Source organism: Trematomus bernacchii, unplaced genomic scaffold, assembly GCF_902827165.1.
Source record: "Trematomus bernacchii unplaced genomic scaffold, fTreBer1.1, whole genome shotgun sequence".
Lineage (NCBI taxonomy): Eukaryota > Metazoa > Chordata > Actinopteri > Perciformes > Nototheniidae > Trematomus > Trematomus bernacchii.
Genome location: NW_022987607.1, coordinates 5,012,793 through 5,031,472, shown reverse-complemented (window position 1 = coordinate 5,031,472; position 18,680 = coordinate 5,012,793). Strand labels below are relative to the sequence as shown.

Genomic DNA, 18,680 nt, shown 5'->3' with positions numbered 1-18,680 from the left:
AGGTGTGACCTCACAGACCACCACGAGGTACCGACAAACTCCCTTCTTTCTATACTACCTCCATTCATCAGTTTTACACATATTTCAACTTTTACCCTGTTAGTTTTTCCCTTTAGACTTTAAGCACAGACCTTAATGAACACACCTCTGAAACCTTGGGATTCAATACCCGTAAAGCACTGCTGCCGTATTTAAGATCAATCGATCATGGCGACCTCCAATATGAAATACAATTCAGCAACAGAGTTACCTAGGGGCGACTTACAATTTGTTTTCTCTGACGTTTTGCAAGACTCCGTCAGGGATTGATCCTCAACCAAGGAACAGGACACTGGAATCAAAACTGGACTCAGGACTCAAGCTACGTGGGAACAGGTTACATTGCCGTCTGACTTGTCACTTATCCAACAATAATCAGAAGGGCTACATGGACTTTAGTTTCCTCTCACAAATGTGAACAGGTAGTTTTATTAAAGGAAACCTATCATGCTATATTTCAATGATATATTGTAGGGCCATACCTATATAAGGTATATTTATACGTTTCTGTTTTCAAAATACCAAACAGATCATGCATTTTAGCCATGCCTCATTTCGCTCTATGTGCTGTTTGCTGTCTACGGGTCTGATTCTGCTGACCACGCCCCCCTGATCAGCTGCTGGGCTGTCAGAAGAGGGGGAGAAAAAGAGATCTCCGTGTTTTATTATATAGAGTCGTTATTCATTTGTTTTAAAGCTCAATAAATAACAAAGAAGACCTTTGACCGGCACTTTTCTAATTTTGTCCGGAAGATTTAAACTTTAACGGACATCTTGACCGGCGAAACAAACTGAAACTGAAACTCTGCCGCACGGTCCCCTCGTTCCTTGGAAGAGGTGGAGAGGTGGGTGTTTGTCATCTGCTGGTGGACTAACCGGAGATAATTGCAGTGCTTTCCAGACAGTTTCTGTGGGGTGACGCATCTGAGGTGAGGCAGATCTCATCTGTGCCTCACCTTACCCCACAGTAACTGGCTTGAGCGCGCTCACAAAATAAGTGGCCGCGCTAAATTAGTTCCCGCGCTCCAGCAAGTTACTGTGCAGGCAGAGCTCGTCCCTGCCTCACTTCTCATCGCTCCCATGTAGCCTAGTTGTGACTCCCCTTACTGCACGTCGCTGCATTCTATGGTCCCGAGGCCTGACCAGTTGAGAACCACCGATCTCTAGACAATGTGTGGAGTGAAGGATTTAATGTTGTGTGGCATTTAAAACGTGTTGAACCTAGTGAAGTTTTTTTAAATGCTATAGTTTGAAATCTGCAAGATAGTTTTATGTTTACTGAACAATCAGCTGGGTGCAAGCACTGGGTGTGGTTCAAGGGTCATCAAAAATGTTGAGAAATGTATATTTCTGAATTCAAAAGATGGGGTATTTCCTGTCGGTCAAACATTTCACTTTATTTACATTAAAGGTGGGGTAGGTAAGTTTGAGAAACCGGCTCGAGATACACTTTTTGTTATATTCCATGGAATGCTCTTAACATCCTGATAGCAATGAATATATTAAATGCTTTGACAATAAATACATAAAAAAATATCATCTGTGGAAGCTGTAGTACTGTAAAAAGCACGACCAATCATCTGAGCCGGCCCGGCTAAAATAACTGGATGGCCTACCTGCCTGTCAGCCTTCCATCTGTGCACAAACTTATCTCGTGCCCTCATTGGTCATGTGCGCGTTCGTGTGTGTTGGAGGAGGGGCTCTGTGAGGAAGTGGCAGATTTTTTCCGGTTGTGTATTTTCAAATTCTAGCGCACTCGAGCTGGTTTCTCCAAAATGACCTACCCCACCTTTAATTGGGTTTAGTTTGAATAAAGACACGACTAAGTCTGAACTTGATGTTGTTATTTGACCTTGTTAAATGCTTTTGGCTACATGTTCAAGTACCTAAAAGCCCAGGCATTTACTTTGTTTAGGTTGATTCACATTGTGTGACCCACAACAGCAGACATTCCCAACCTGTTTCAAAACAACATGAGTGCTGAATATTGATGTCCTACTAAATTAAGGACACAATTTAGAGATAGTAAAGTTTATTTGTATTTTAAAACATGGACAAAATGAATACAAACCATAAAAAGTAAATACCCATTCCGTATGAATATTACACATACGTTCCAAAAAAGGCTAAGTGACATTAATGATGCACCCTAAATCCCTAAAATAGTCCCTGCATGGTCAATAAATGCCACCACTTGTGTGCCATTCTTTAAAAGGCTTTCACACAACCAATTATATACAAATTGTCACGATCTGTCTGTGTTGTGTTTTGTCTTGTCTTTTTCTGTCTCTGGTTTCCTGTTTTGTTTTGAAATGTTTTCCTCCTTGTGTCTTCTCTGTTCCTTCTTCCTGTGTTTGCCTTCCTGTCTTAGTTTCCCTGGTGTGTCTGATTGTTTGATTGTGTTCACCTGTTGCCCTTGTGTTTCTGCCTCCCTTACCCCAGCTGTTTCTCGTCTTGTGATTACCCCTCTCTGTATTTAGTCTTGTCTTCCCCTGTGTGCCTTGTCGGTTCATTGTTTGTTTCTCCTGTCTCCCACCATGTTGGTCACAGTCAGTTTCTATAGAACCTATGTGTTTCATGCCATGCTATTGTTCAGCTTTAGAATAAAGCTCGTTTTTGTTTCTAGACCTTGTTACTTTGTTTGATAGTCTGCATTTGGGTCCTACCCTTCCACGCATTCCTTACAGAATGAACCGACCATAATTGGACTCAGCAGACTCTGATGTTTTGTTGCTACAGGCGGATCGTCTTGGGTGCTCTCTGGAGTACATTTTTTATACCTGGTATGACGCCAGATCTATACGGGGTAGAATGGCGGCTTTGAAGGAGGCACGCCAGGAGGTTGCTCGCAAGCCCGGGCTCAGGGGTTTGTTGCCTGAGTGGCTACAACATTTTACATGTGTTCCTGGAAGCTTTTCTCAAGCCTCTAACCCTTTCCTGGGATCCGACTACTGTGATGTTGGAGGTCCACAGTGTCTCCAAAAGGCCTCTAAGAGACGCAGGGCCAGGATTCCAGCCCGTGCCCCAGCAGCCATGGTTTCAGCCCCAGGTCTGGCCCCAGCAGCCATGGTTTCAGCCCCAGGTCTGGCCCCAGCAGCCATGGTTTCAGCCCCAGGTCTGGTCCCAGAAGCCATGGTTCCAGCCCCAGTTCTGGCCCCAGCAGCCATGGTTCCGGCCCCAGTTCCGGCCCCAGCAGCCATGGTTCCGGCTTCAGTTTCGGCTCCAGTACTGGCTCCCCGGCCGACGCCAGCCCCCCGTGTCCTGTCGGTGGTCCGGCCGACTCCAGCACCTCGTGTCCTGTCGGTGGTCCGGCCGACTCCAGCACCTCGTGTCCTGTCGGTGGTCCGGCCGACTCCAGCACCTCGTGTCCTGTCGGTGGTCCGGCCGACTCCAGCACCTCGTGTCCTGTCGGTGGTCCGGCCGACTCCAGCACCTCGTGTCCTGTCGGTGGTCCGGCCGACTCCAGCACCCCGTCTCCTGTTGGCTCTCCGGCCCACTCCAGCCCCCCGTGTTTTGTCAGTGGTTCGGCCCACTCCAGCCCCTCGTGTCCTGTCGGTGGTCCGGCCGACTCCAGCACCCCGTCTCCTGTTGGCTCTCCGGCCGACGCCAGCCCCCCGTGTCCTGTTGGCTTTACGGCCGACGCCTACCCCATGTCCTGTACCGTTGGAGGTCCCGCCGACTACTCTTCTGCCGGGGGTCCTGCCAACCCTATGTCCTGTGATGTTGGAGGTCCCGCCGACTACTCTTCTGCCGGGGGTCCTGCCAACCCTATGTCCTGTGATGTTGGAGGTCCCGCCGACTACTCTTCTGCCAGGGGTCCTGCCAACCCTATGTCCTGTGATGTTGGAGGTCCCGCCGACTACTCTTCTGCCGGGGGTCCTGCCAACCCTATGTCCTGTGATGTTGGAGGTCCCGCCGACTACTCTCCTGCCGGGGGTCCTGCCAACCCTATGTCCTGTGATGTTGGAGGTCCCGCCGACTACTCTCCTGCCGGGGGTCTTGCCAACTCCATGTCCTGTCCCGTTGGGGGTCCCGCCGACTACTCTTCTGCCGGAGCTGTCCCGTCGGCGCCTTCCTGCCCGTCCTCCGGAGCTGTCCCGTCGGCGCCTTCCTGCCCGTCCTCCGGAGCTGTCTCGTCGCCGCCTTCTTGTTCGCCCTCGAGCCCGGCCCCCTGAGTGCCGCAGTCTTCGCCCTCGAGCCCGGCCTCCTGAGTTCTCCAGCCGCGGTCTTCGCCCTCGGGCTCGGCCTCCTGATTCTTCCAGCCGCTGCCTTCGCCCTCGAGCCCGGTCCCCTGAGAGCCGCTGCCTTTGCTCTCATGCCCGGCCCCCTGAGTTCGCCCGCTGTGGCCGTCGCCCCTTTTTGGACTCTGCCTTGCCCCCGGGACGTCCGCCCGGGACCCCTTTCGGGCCCGTCCTCCGGACCCCCTCCACCCACCCTTTTGGAAGTGTTAGACTATGTTTTTTGGGACGTCTGGGATCCGTCCCTTGAGGGGGGGGTTATGTCACGATCTGTCTGTGTTGTATTTTGTCTTGTCTTTTTCTGTCTCTGGTTCCTGTTTTGTTTTGAAATGTTTTCCTCCTTGTGTCTTCTCTGTTCCTTCTTCCTGTGTTTGCCTTCCTGTCTTAGTTTCCCTGGTGTGTCTGATTGTTTGATTGTGTTCACCTGTTGCCCTTGTGTTTCTGCCTCCCTTACCCCAGCTGTGTCTCGTCTTGTGATTACCCCTCTCTGTATTTAGTCTTGTCTTCCCCTGTGTGCCTTGTCGGTTCATTGTTTGTTTCTCCTGTCTCCCACCATGTTGGTCACGGTCAGTTTCTATAGAACCTATGTGTTTCATGCCATGCTATTGTTCAGCTTTAGAATAAAGCTCGTTTTTGTTTCTAGACCTTGTTACTTTGTTTGATAGTCTGCATTTGGGTCCTACCCTTCCACGCATTCCTTACACAAATATAAATGATGATATTGATAAAGGATTCATCAAATATGAACTATTAGACAAAAGGCCCCCGGACACAGACATGTAAAAGGCCCACCACCCCTACTTTAAAAGAGTCAAACACCAAGAGTAAAAGAAAGTCTCTTCAGTTGCCATGGCTACCAGGCACAACAGGGACACAACAGTAAATCCACCTCAGATGCCTGGAAAGAAGTAGAAGTGCTTTATCAGAGTGCCCCTGTCTTTGGTCGGCATCTGTTTTGTGACCTTGTAGTCCACGAAGAGTTGCTGGACCTGTATGTTTCAAACAAACAGTGTAGGAAATTAACAAAACAAATAAACCCAGAGCATCAGTATTACTGCTTGTTAGGTGGTGTTGCCTCACAAAGTCTATACTTTCCACTTACTTTTCTGCATAGTTCTTCAATGTCATCCACGTCTGCAGAGGTGTTCACTACCGCCACAAAAGAACGGATGAGAGGAGACCCAAGCTGTGGATTTCTGTATGAGGGAGTATCTGTAGAAAAACATTAAGCTTTAATTACATAAAGTAAGTCATCGTGGTCATGGTCAGTGGCGACTGGTCATTAGGGGCAGGTTTTAGGCACAGCCCCACCTAGTGTCAGCAGAAAGTATTACAAATAATGATTACAAAAAATGCAAAAAATAAAATAAAAAAATATATAAAATATATTTTAAGATCATGTTTAATCATCTGATTCGTCTGTACATTGCTGTTTTAGTCTGTGTTCTTCTAATTAGTGTCTACAGTCACAGTGTGTGCCTATTGAGCTGTTTAGAGCCATGTGGGACAAAACCTGATCATGCCCCTTCCTCTCGCTGTGAAGTGAACGGTGACTGTAAAAACTACACTGCGCATGCTCAGAGTATTTTCCTATTTAATGTGTGTGGCAACAAAATAATGACCATAGGGGCACAGAGCTGCCATCCCCACCATACGTCATCTCACATCATTCAGAGCTGATTGGCTGTAAGTACGTGTGCCGCGAAAAGTGTGGTGTGTGAAGAGGAGACGAGAGAGCTGCAGTGACGCGTCCTAAAACCAGGAAGTAAGCTGCGCATGGCTTCCCTCGACAAAAAAGCAATGAGGTTTCTCCATAGGATTTTAGAAAATAGCTGTAAATAAGATCTGTGGGAAACGTACCTGTTAGATAAATGCACGTTTTGTTCAGCCAGATAACATCCACATGTCTACCCTACTTTTATAATTTTTTTATCATAAATCTATCGATTAGATTTATGATAGACTTTTGAAACTACAAGAACATAAGGAGGACTTTTACAAAAAAGTAATAGAAATGTTTGTCCAGAAGGATAGGCAAATGGACTTCATCTTCAAGTCAAGGTAAGACCGCAATTTTATTGAAAATGGGATCTTACTAAGAGAGAACAATTCAATATTTAAATGATCAAATTACATTTTTTGGGTATCCTTTTGTTGAACTGTCTGTTTAAAATTAATCGAAGCATCAGACAAAAAAAGCTTTTGAAAATAATATTATATTTTGGTTTAGGTCAAAATATAATATTTGTAAACCTGAAGAGTCAGTGCCAGTGCCTCACCAGCCATGAACCTCACTGCACGTCACTGCAGAAGCTTATATATAGACATCTAAGTTTTTTGTGCCCCACCACTTTTGTACATATAAAAACGCCACTGCATACAATAGCATATTATCATTGATATAAATGTGGTAAAGTCATTACAACAAAGTTATATGTTATACAAAAAGCTGATTCATCGAAATTAGTTATACATAAATGCTTTATAAATGTAATGTATTATTATTATTATTATTATTATTATTATTATTATTATTATTATTATTATTATTATAAAAAGGCTAAATTGTATTGTTTTATTTTCATTGTATGTTTTACATATGGACTAACAACGGCAGAAAACAGGACGGATATGAGCACCAGCAAAGTGAAACAGGCACTTGCCAGCACACGGTAAAAAATGCAGAATTACTCAAACTTTACTTTGACAGACTTTATATATCAAATGAAATCACATTCCACACCTCTACCCTCCCTCCTCATTGCCCTCATTTACCACTTGCAGTAAAAACAGATCGGGTACATTAAATCAAATCAAATCAAATCAGGGTTTATTTATATAGCACATTTTTAAACGATTTTTGGTCGAGCCAAAGTGCTGTAGGCTACATATAATAAAAATACCCTACAGTAAAGACACTTTACAGCAAATACAACAGCACAGTTTGTTCAGAATATCAGTATGAGAAAACGACACCCTCTGTCCTTAGACCCTCTGTCCTTAGACCCTCTGTCCTTAGACCCTCACATCGTACAAGGAAAAACTTCTGGAGAAAAACCCACATTTTAAGGCGGAAAATGGGAGAAACCTCAGGGAGAGCAACAGAGGAGGGATCCCTCTCCCAGGACGGACAGAAGTGCAATAGATGCCGTGTGTAAATCGAAGAGATAATACATTTTACAGCGTAGGTAGACCGAATGTTTGGAAATGCATGTGTCTATAATAAGAAGATGAATCCACGAGGATGTCAACAACAATCCTAAGGGAGCCATCAGGGAAGCAGCATGACGAGAGCCAGGCAGGACGCCTGCGATCGCCTCCATATTCCCGGAAAATGCACCAAAGTTACTTTTAAAGTTAATTTAGACCGTGACCTCTTACCTGCCATTACTCAAAATTGTCGTAACACACAGTTGTTTCAATCGAAGAAGGCAAGTTAGACGTTACGCTCCACAGGTTCCACAGCATGTGTACAGGTACGGGTGCGTAAACTGGAGAGGAGACGTTTCCTACTTTGCATGATCAGTTCCGCACAGGACTGAGTTGTATTACTGCTGCAGTTTACAATGTGTGGTTCAACCCACAACTGCTATCCAATCGTCATTGGATAGTTGTAGACAACGTGTGGAGTGAAGGATTAAATGTTGTGTGGCATTTAAAACGTGTTGAGAGTCCCTGCCAGAACGGGTGTTTCCTAGTGAAGTTTTTTTAAATGCTATAGTTTGAAATCTGCAAGATAGTTTTATGTTTACTGAACAATCAGCTGGGTGCAAGCACTGGGCGTGGTTCAAGGGTCATCAAAAATGTTGAGAAATGTATATAATTCTTTTCCACACGTATTAATACATTGTCAAATAGGTTTCTGCACGAGAATAGATCGGTAAGTTAGGACCAGCAGCAAAAAGGATGTTTGAATAATAAGTTCAAACCTTAGATTTGTACATACACTGATCTAAAAGGGCAAACATGTCCCGACTAAAGGCCCAAATGAAATACTAGAAACTACTAAATGTTCAAAGAGAACAGCTCTGAATAAATATAAAGAAAGATCATATCTATCTGAAGCTCAGCTCCATAGGCGTCATTTGCACTGGAGACGCTGGACATGTCCCCAGCACTTATTGAAATGGCCAATTTTGTCCCCACCACTTTTTAAGAGTATAACTTATAAATGTTCTGAAAAATAGCGTTCACAAAGAAATGTAATAAACAAGATGTCAAGATGTGCAATTTGGACATGTTAGTACACTTTTAATAGAACATGTCCAATTTAAATAATTCCTCCTGACTCTACTGATTATATAACATGCTTGCAGCAATGTTGTTTGGCCTGTTTGCCTGAATTAAGTGTTGTATTTTTGTTTTATTTCCTTGTCAGAGGGTACCAGAATGAGTAGTTTACACGTTAAGGATGGATCCTAGAGATGAGGAAATTAAGCTTTTGTGAAGCACTGAAACATTTGAGACAACTGTTTCGAAAATGGGTTCATTCCTCAAAGCTTCTGTTACAGGGACCTCTCCTGGCGAAGTGCAAGGCTGCAGTGGATTCAAAAAACGATTTGATGCACACACACACACACACACACACACACACACACACACACACACACACACACACACACACACACACACACACACACACACACACACACACACACACACACACACACACACATTGTAGATTAATACCGAAGACATCAAAACTATGAAAAAACATAATATGGAATGATGTGGTAAACATAAAGGTGTTAAACAAACCAGTATATGATTTATATTTTATATTTTTCAGAGTAGCCTGCAACCTTGGCTGCTGTCTCTCAGTGCTTTGTCTCCCTGCTCCTGCCTGTTGGCGTCAGCTGATAGAGGTGTTATAGTGCTTTCTCTTGTTATGCACAATGTTGATTATTCTTTCAGAACTAGCTCAACACATGGGTAAAGGTTCTACTTGAGCCCACTTTGAATACCATAAAGAAAGTATTAAAGCCAGCTCAAGATAAATGTCAAATGTATTTCATTAATGTACAGTTGTTTTGATTTATTTTTATTTTATTTGAGTTGTACATATTTCAAAACGCGAAGTGTAATAACTGCAGTTGCCTGTTACAACTGGGGCACACACAAAAATGATAGGACCCAAATGCACGACTCCAGACAAAAGCTGATTCAAAAAAGGAATTGACTTGTGGTGATAAGCAAGGCAATACAAACACTCAAGTAAAGCAAGGACTCCAAAAAATGACTTTACAAAAAACTAACTTAAATTCTCTGTAGCTCAGATAACAACTGGCTGACAAGTATCATAAGGGTCGAAACGATCTGGCACTTGGCACAGAGAAAACACAGAATAAATACACACACAAGGGACTCCACAGGTGCAAACAATAAGGGCGGGGCAGGTAATCAGGTCAGTTAACACACATGGGTAGGAGTCGAACTACCTGAAATGAGAGAGGAGATTATCAAAGTAAAACAGGAAATGACAGACAACAAAAAAGGGTTAGCAGACGCGGACTTGACGATATTAACTAAACAGAGACATAATACTAACAAATCTGACGAGACACAGCATTGCCTCCCTGTCACTGAGAATGACAAAGATCCTCAGTGAAGCACAAGCCCATGTTTCTCACTAAATTGTAAGTACAACTTATTAAAAAGATCAGTTCAATGCAACTAATGTCGTCGTAGTGTTATGGCATGATGTTAAAATTGGTTTGCCATGAATTTAGTGATGGATTGTAATCATTTGAAATGTAGCATTTAAGTGTTTCTCAGTTACAAGGTTGTTTTTGCGCTGATCAGGGGGTACTTGGCTGACATTGTTTTTCAAAGGGGGTACATTATTGAAAAAAGTTTGAGAACCACTGCTCTACATGAACATAGACAACGTGTGGAGTGAAGGATTTAATGTTGTGTGGCATTTAAAACGTGTTGAGAGTCCCTGCCAGAACGGGTGTTTCCTAGTGAAGTTTTTTTAAATGCTATAGTTTGAAATCTGCAAGATAGTTTTATGTTTACTGAACAATCAGCTGGGTGCAAGCACTGGGCGTGGTTCAAGGGTCATCAACAATGTTGAGAAATGTATATATTTTATGAATTCATGTCGGTCAAACATTTCACTTTATTTGGGTTTAGTTTGAATAAAGACACGACTAAGTCTGAACTTGATGTTGTTATTTGACCTTGTTAAATGCTTTTGGCTACATGTTCAAGTACCTAAAAGCCCAGGCATTACTTTGTTTAGGTTGATTCACATTGTGTGACCCACAACAGCAGACATTCCCAACCTGTTTGTTAAAGAAAACCATTTCAAAACAACATGAGTGCTGAATGTTGATGTTCTACTCAATTAAGGACACAATTTAGAGATAGTCAAGTTTATTTGTATTTTAAAAGATGGACCAAATTAATACAAACCATAAAAAGTAAAGACCCATTCCGTATGAATATTACACATACGTTCCAAAAAAGGCTAAGTGAGATTAATGACGCACCCTAAATCCCTAAAATAGTCCCTGATGGTCAATAAATGCCACCACTTGATTCACGTACCTTTGTCATGTGCATGTTCTGCATCCTGTATTCCATGTTTTTTTATACATACACAACTCTGCAGAGGTGTGATTTCATTAATTGATAATAAAAAAAATGGTCTTGAAATAAGAGCTAAATATGTTTTAAAGTGACAAAAGGTTTCTCTTTATAAAGCATTAAAGGGCCCATGTCATGGCCATTTCCACTGATCATAATTACATTGTTGAGGTATACTAAAATAGATTTATACTGTGCAATTTTCCAAACTCACATTGGTTTCGCATACAGCATCTCTGTCAAGCATGTGTATTCAGCAGTATTCACTTTCTCCACTAAACGACTCGTTGGAGCTCTTGCCCCCCCCTCCCTGTGAGCCTAGTGTGCTCCGATTGGTCAGCTCGGCCACTCTGTTCTGATTAGTCAACCACCAGAGAGGCTGCGCCCATGTCTAAACGGCTGCTCTCAGCCGAACATCAGTCTTATCATGGCGTCGGTACAGCCGTATATTTTATACGCCAACTAACCGAACTGAACCTACAACTGTTGTTATAGAAGAGTGTGACGGCCCCAGGGCCTTTGTGCAGGTGTGTTGCAGGGCTTACGGTGGGGTGGAGCTGAAGAGGGTAATCAGCGTGATCACGGACACCTCCGCAGCCGGTGCTATTAATCCCAGCGGCCCGGAGTCTCTCTCCAAAGCGGCTGCAGAAGGACGAACTGAGCGATCCTCTCCCCTCGACCACCTATCTCTGCATTTACCACAATAAATGTGCCGTGGTTTTGTAAACTCGTGTATGTCTCCTTGTCTTTCCGTTGTGGCCTACGAGCCGGTCATAACAAAGAGTAAGTTATTTTTACCTGTAATAAACTACTACTGTTTGATGAGAAATCAAATCATGGTTTGCTATATATGAATTCAGGGAAGAAAGGATAGGCCTACTAAGTATTTCCATTAAACTTTATTTTTAGAAATGTACAAAATGAACATAAATATACATATATACACACGGTATATCATCCATTCCTCCTCGCATCTTGCCTGCGCACAGTCGGTGCGGTGCCTTTTAGCACGAGGCCTCAGTAGAAGTCCCGTCCCCGTCATGGATTGTCCGCCAGGATCTGGCTGGACGAAATCAAATGCAAATCACAAAATATTAGAGAAACTTAGTTGTTTTAGACTCGTTAGTAGTAGTTGTGTAATGAACAGCTTGCCTGCTAATATGCTAACCTAGCTTTGTTTACCTTGGTAGCTAACACAATATGAACGTTAGCTTGGAGGAAAGGCAACTATAATGCAGTGTAATAAAACTACTATGAACAAAAGCTAGTGGTTCATATTAGGCTAGCAATAACGTGTTTATAATTGCAATCGTATACGGGTATTCTGCTACCATACAATGTAACTTGCATGAATACATTGTTTTGCGCTAGCATACAGCTAGCCTCGTTAGCTATACATGCAGTATATGTACTGTCACAATGTACGGTAAATCACCCAGAGTATACTGTATGAGTATTCCGTGTGTGTGACTGCAGACATTCTCCTGCCATGACAAACATGTAAGGCCATCTGCTGACATTGTAGTTGATATATTTAAACGCTAGCAACGTAGCATCACAAAAATGTTTTTCCGACCAAAACTAGCTCTAGCTCCGTGTGTTAGATCGCTACGCCAGCTATAATGTAATTACGTTTCGCGACTGACCGCACGGCAAATCACCCGGAGTATACTGTCAATAGGTATTTTGTGTGTGAATGCAGACATTCTCCTGCTATGAGATACATGTATGCAAGGCCATCTGCTGATATTAGCGTTGATATATGGAAACTCTAGCAACTTAGTTAGCACAGTTAGCACTGTGTCAATGGCTTAGCAGTCCAACACAGTTTACACATTTAAACAGTCTTGTTTGATAAATACACAAATAACAATGCAAACTTACAGGTTGTATACCCAGATCTTCCCCTGCTCCAAACGGTCCAAACAAGCTGTGCATATCCGGCCTCAAACTGGGCAATGTTTTGGAAGCTTTCGTCTGTGAAATGCCGGTTCTTCGAACCTCTGGAGGAGGAACACGCCGCTGCTGGTGTGGCCATAGCTCTTCGGTATTGGTCCATTTCGTTCCGGGTACCGCATGACATCAGGCGGTACCCGGAAGAATCAAATGGGCAGTGACGTATCTCCAACGAGGCGTTTTGGGGAGGTATTTTCTGTGTTAGAGTTTTACTCGCTACAGGGTGTACTTTGAGGGTTTTGACTCTGCACACCGTTTACATGCATAAAAACCTTCATAACACACAAGGGGACGGGTAATAACCGGAAAAGCATGACATGGGAGCTTTAAGCAAATATTTCTACTGTGTGGGAAATACACCCATTTGCATTTAGGTGAGAGGATTGGTTAAGATGATTTGTAAAAAGAAGTTGCATAACGTTTTCGTAGCGTAGAGCAGTGACTTCTGATCTTATTCCCTTATTAAAAGAGTTTAACGGCTTTGGGAAAGTTTAAAACATATAAAACATTTATGGATTACCTTTTTTTTGCAGTACCACAAGTACCCATCGCACAAACTGGCCACTAGACTGATTGGCATGACAGTATTTCTTTTGACATTTCTTTTTGGGATTCAAAATAACTGTATAACACTATACTAATACATTCCAACTTCCAAATATGACAGTTATTCAGTTGTAAAGTATATTTTGTGTCGTACAGGCAAAAAGATGGGCCACTAATCTGCAGTGTTTTCAGAGCCACGTTATCGACAGATACATATTTATTTGTATTTGACCCTCTCTCTCTGATGTCCTCTACCTCCCTGAAACAGCTCTGCATGGTTTAGTTCACTGTAAAGTAGTGTTTCTTTTCTATTGCAAAGGGGAAGGACGACGTGTTCGATATTTTGCTTGTAGAATTGTCACACTGCCAAGTATCTCTTGTCGTTTATGATAGTAATGTTAACTTCACTCATCTGGCCTAACCAGTTTTGTTACGACATGCTCTATTTTTGTGTGTGAGTGTGTGCATTGGAAAGAGGATATGTTCATTCGTAGTTTTATGTTTGAAAGTACTGAGTGTGAGTCGTGAGAACATGAGCGTTTGATATGAACATTTCTGATGACCCTTGAACCACACTAACCCAGCTCATGAACTCAGTGTTTTTCAGTCATCTTGAACACGCATATATAATAATAACATTTTATTTATCAAGCGCTTTTATCAGTAGCTCAAAGACGCCTACTATCAACTCAGATCATTTCTTTATATTATTGGAAGGATTTACTTCCCATTGTTGTTGGGCAACTATGTCCTTTTGACATTTTACTGTCCATTAACACTTGTGACTTGGAAGCCCTCCTTTCCTCACAGTTAACACAAACAAATACTAACTGATGTTAAACATTACATTTGTTAAAACTAAAAATGTGTTTACATTATTTTATAAACTAATACAATTGTACACTAATTGAAAGACTTTCAACTGCCCTTAGCTGATGTCTCAACAAACCGGCTCGGGGCTTAACTGGTTCATGTTGTGTGGCATTTAAAACGTGTTGAGAGTCCCTGCCAGAACGGCTGTGTCCTAGTGAAGTTTTTTTAAATGCTACAGATTGAAATCTGCAAGATAGTTTTCTGTTTACTGAACAATCAGCTGGGTGCAAGCACTGGGCGTGGTTCAAGGGTCATCAACAATGTTGAGAAATGTATATTTTTCTGAATTCAAAAGATGGGGTATTTCCTGTTAGTCAATTCTGTTACATCAAGAACCCTTTACAAAGAAGGTTAACTGGGGAATATAGGCTGAAAATGCACATTTCACTTGATTTACATTAATTGGGTTTAGTTTGAATAAAGACACGACTAAGTCTGAACTTGATGTTGTTATTTGACCTTGTTAAATGCTTTTGGCTACATGTTCAAGTACCTAAAAGCCCAGGCATTTACTTTGTTTAGGTTGATTCACATTGTGTGACCCACAACAGCAGACATTCCCAACCTGTTTGTTAAAGAAAACCATTTCAAAACAACATGAGTGCTGAATGTTGATGTTCTACTCAATTAAGGACACAATTTAGAGATAGTCAAGTTTATTTGTATTTTAAAACATGGACAAAATGAATACAAACCATAAAAAGTAAAGACCCATTCCGTATGAATATTACACATACGTTCCAAAAAAGGCTAAGTGACATTAATGACGCACCCTAATCCCTAAAATAGTCCCTGATGGTCAATAAATGCCACCACTTGTGTGCCATTCTTTAAAAGGCTTTCACACAACCAATTATATAAACATATAAATGATGATATTGATAAAGGATTCATCAAATATGAACTATTAGACAAAAGGCCCCCGGACACAGACATGTAAAAGGCCCACCACCCCTACTTTAGAAGAGTCAAACACCAAGAGTAAAAGAAGGTCTCTTCAGTTGCCATGGCTACCAGGCACAACAGGGACACAACAGTAAATCCACCTCAGATGCCTGGAAAGAAGTAGAAGTGCTTTATCAGAGTGCCCCTGTCTTTGGTCGGCATCTGTTTTGTGATCTCCAAGTCCACGAAGCGTTGCTGGACCTGTATGTTTCAAACAAACAGTGTAGGAAATTAACAAAACAAATAAACCCAGAGCATCAGTATTACTGCTTGTTAGGTGGTGTTGCCTCACAAAGTCTATACTTTCCACTTACTTTTCTGCATAGTTCTTCAATGTGATCCACGTCTGCAGAGGTGTTCACTACCGCCACAAAAGAACGGATGAGACGAGACCCAAGCTGTGGATTTCTGTATGAGGGAGTATCTGTAGAAAAACATTAAGCTTTAATTACATAAAGTAAGTCATAATCGTGGTAACATCTGAAAACATTTGTAATGAACTGACCAGGGGTGCTGGACAGAAGAGCAAGGAAATCTTTCTCTTTGTTTACAATTCGGAAACCATCCTCCTCAAAGTCTTCATGGCCAGCATAGAGTGAGGCATCATCACAGGACAAACCGTCTTCAACCTCCACTGATCCTTCCTTGACTAAAACACATGTGGAATACTGTTAATATGAGAGCACCACTCACTCAGTAAACAAGACATTAGCTGACTGCTAAATTAAATTATATTGATTTGTTGTATCGGGGGAATAGAGGAGACCTCCTCTGCAGGCCTGGATGAGGATGATCTTGGGTTTGTCCAGCAGCGCGGGACATCCCTTCGAATCCAAGTGAAGGTAAATGTTGTCGATGGAAAACTCATCAGGTTTGTCTTCTTTCCAGTCAACACCGAGGACAGCTCCCCGTTTCCCATGAGACATGATCACCACCACCACACTGTCGGTCTTTTTCAGTTTCTCATGTTTGGAGAACTCAATCACAGCAGCATCAATTTCCTGGGAAACACAAAGAAGTCAGACATCAGTTACTGTATTGCTTAATCAACCAGACAAGGGACGAATGTCTTTTTGTGAAATGACCTTTCCCGTGAGGTTTCTGTGTGTCACCACTTCGTATCCCAATGTATCGAGCAGTTTGAGCATGTTCTTCTCGTCCCTATCAGCTCCCGCTCTGTCAAACCTCGTATCAGTAAACTTTATGTTGGTGATTAACAGGGCCACACGATGCCTCATGGATTCTTTGTCCGCAGGGTAAGTCTGAAAAACAAATTTAAAGGAAATAATTAAGACCACAATGTACTATACTGTATGTCTGATGATATATCAATGGTAGAATTGAACAATAAATGAATTAAACAACACCTGACACAGCTTTTATGAACAACTTACATCTCTTCGACCCTGTTTCCCTTTCCAGAAGTCCTTGGTGGAATGAATCAGAGTGCCTGAACCGTCCTGCCCCAGCTGTGGCTCTGGAGCTGCAGCTGCAAACAGCAAAACATTTCTGCTCACAACGATGTACATTAATGTCAAAGTATAATATTAGGTTGAATCTAAATAGGGTGAAGATGTCTCTACAGCTGAACTGTGTCTGCTCACCTGGCTGAGCAGGTTTCTCAGAGGAAAGACCCAGTGCAGCATGAAGTGTTGGATCTTTGCTTAGAAGGAGAGCGATCATCTTGTTGCTGGCTGCATCTCCTTTCTTCTTAACTGTGTCAATGAGAGCCCGTGCCTTGTCTTTTGTGCTAGGATTCTCCTCAAGAATTGAGTCCTTCTGGCCATCATTCAAGACACCATCCTCTAAAAGGCCGTCCAGGAGCTCCTTGATCAGTTCTCTGTTCGCGCTGTCCACAAACGTAACCCTAATCCTCTTCAGCTCATCTAGAAGAGGCAAAAAATATATAATATGTACATGTATGTGTGTGTACTAGTGTAGGTCAAAGTCATTGTGCAAATGTTATATGCAGTACAGGTTACTTTTTAATGGGTAACATTGTTAACCCCGGGTTGTGCAGCCTGATGGCTACAGGCCACTAACATTGAATAAGCATACAATAGCATATTATCACTGATATAAATGTGGTAAAGTCATTACAACAAAGTTATATGTTATACAAAAAGCTGATTCATCGAAATTAGTTATACATAAATGCTTTATAAATGTAATGTATTATTATTATTATTATTATTATTATTATTATTATTATTATTATTATTATTATAAAAAGGCTAAATTGTATTGTTTTATTTTCATTGTATGTTTTACATATGGACTAACAACGGCAGAAAACAGGACGGATATGAGCACCAGCAAAGTGAAACAGGCACTTGCCAGCACACGGTAAAAAATGCAGAATTACTCAAACTTTACTTTGACAGACTTTATATATCAAATGAAATCACATTCCACACCTCTACCCTCCCTCCTCATTGCCCTCATTTACCACTTGCAGTAAAAACAGATCGGGTACATTAAATCAAATCAAATCAAATCAGGGTTTATTTATATAGCACATTTTTAAACGATTTTTGGTCGAGCCAAAGTGCTGTAGGCTACATATAATAAAAATACCCTACAGTAAAGACACTTTACAGCAAATACAACAGCACAGTTTGTTCAGAATATCAGTATGAGAAAACGACACCCTCTGTCCTTAGACCCTCTGTCCTTAGACCCTCTGTCCTTAGACCCTCTGTCCTTAGACCCTCACATCGTACAAGGAAAAACTTCTGGAGAAAAACCCACATTTTAAGGCGGAAAATGGGAGAAACCTCAGGGAGAGCAACAGAGGAGGGATCCCTCTCCCAGGACGGACAGAAGTGCAATAGATGCCGTGTGTGAATCGAAGAGATAATACATTTTACAGCGTAGGTAGACCGAATGTTTGGAAATGCATGTGTCTATAATAAGAAGATGAATCCACGAGGATGTCAACAACAATCCTAAGGGAGCCATCAGGGAAGCAGCATGACGAGAGCCAGGCAGGACGCCTGCGATCGCCTCCATATTCCCGGAAAATGCACCAAAGTTACTTTTAAAGTTAATTTAGACCGTGACCTCTTACCTGCCATTACTCAAAATTGTCGTAACACACAGTTGTTTCAATCGAAGAAGGCAAGTTAGACGTTACGCGCTCCACAGGTTCCACAGCATGTGTACAGGTACGGGTGCGTAAACTGGAGAGGAGACGTTTCCTACAGTACTTTGCATGATCAGTTCCGCACAGGACTGAGTTGTATTACTGCTGCAGTTTACAATGTGTGGTTCAACCCACAACTGCTATCCAATCGTCATTGGATAGTTGTAGACAACGTGTGGAGTGAAGGATTAAATGTTGTGTGGCATTTAAAACGTGTTGAGAGTCCCTGCCAGAACGGGTGTTTCCTAGTGAAGTTTTTTTAAATGCTATAGTTTGAAATCTGCAAGATAGTTTTATGTTTACTGAACAATCAGCTGGGTGCAAGCACTGGGCGTGGTTCAAGGGTC

The 18,680-nt window shown here is 42.4% G+C and overlaps 1 protein-coding gene across 1 annotated transcript; it reads right to left on the bottom strand.

The window, feature by feature from the left end:
- Positions 1 to 14,882: 14,882 nt before the first annotated feature.
- Positions 14,883 to 18,374, bottom strand: LOC117482809 (caspase-1-like). Its single transcript, XM_034130999.1, has 8 exons — positions 18,259 to 18,374; positions 16,793 to 17,074; positions 16,583 to 16,677; positions 16,274 to 16,450; positions 15,955 to 16,189; positions 15,694 to 15,837; positions 15,503 to 15,612; positions 14,883 to 15,389 (listed from the first exon to the last, which is right to left on the bottom strand). The coding sequence occupies exons 1-8, from the start codon at positions 18,263 to 18,265 to the stop codon at positions 15,291 to 15,293; spliced, it is 1,149 nt and encodes a 382-aa protein (XP_033986890.1). The 5' UTR covers positions 18,266 to 18,374; the 3' UTR covers positions 14,883 to 15,290.
- Positions 18,375 to 18,680: the final 306 nt, after the last annotated feature.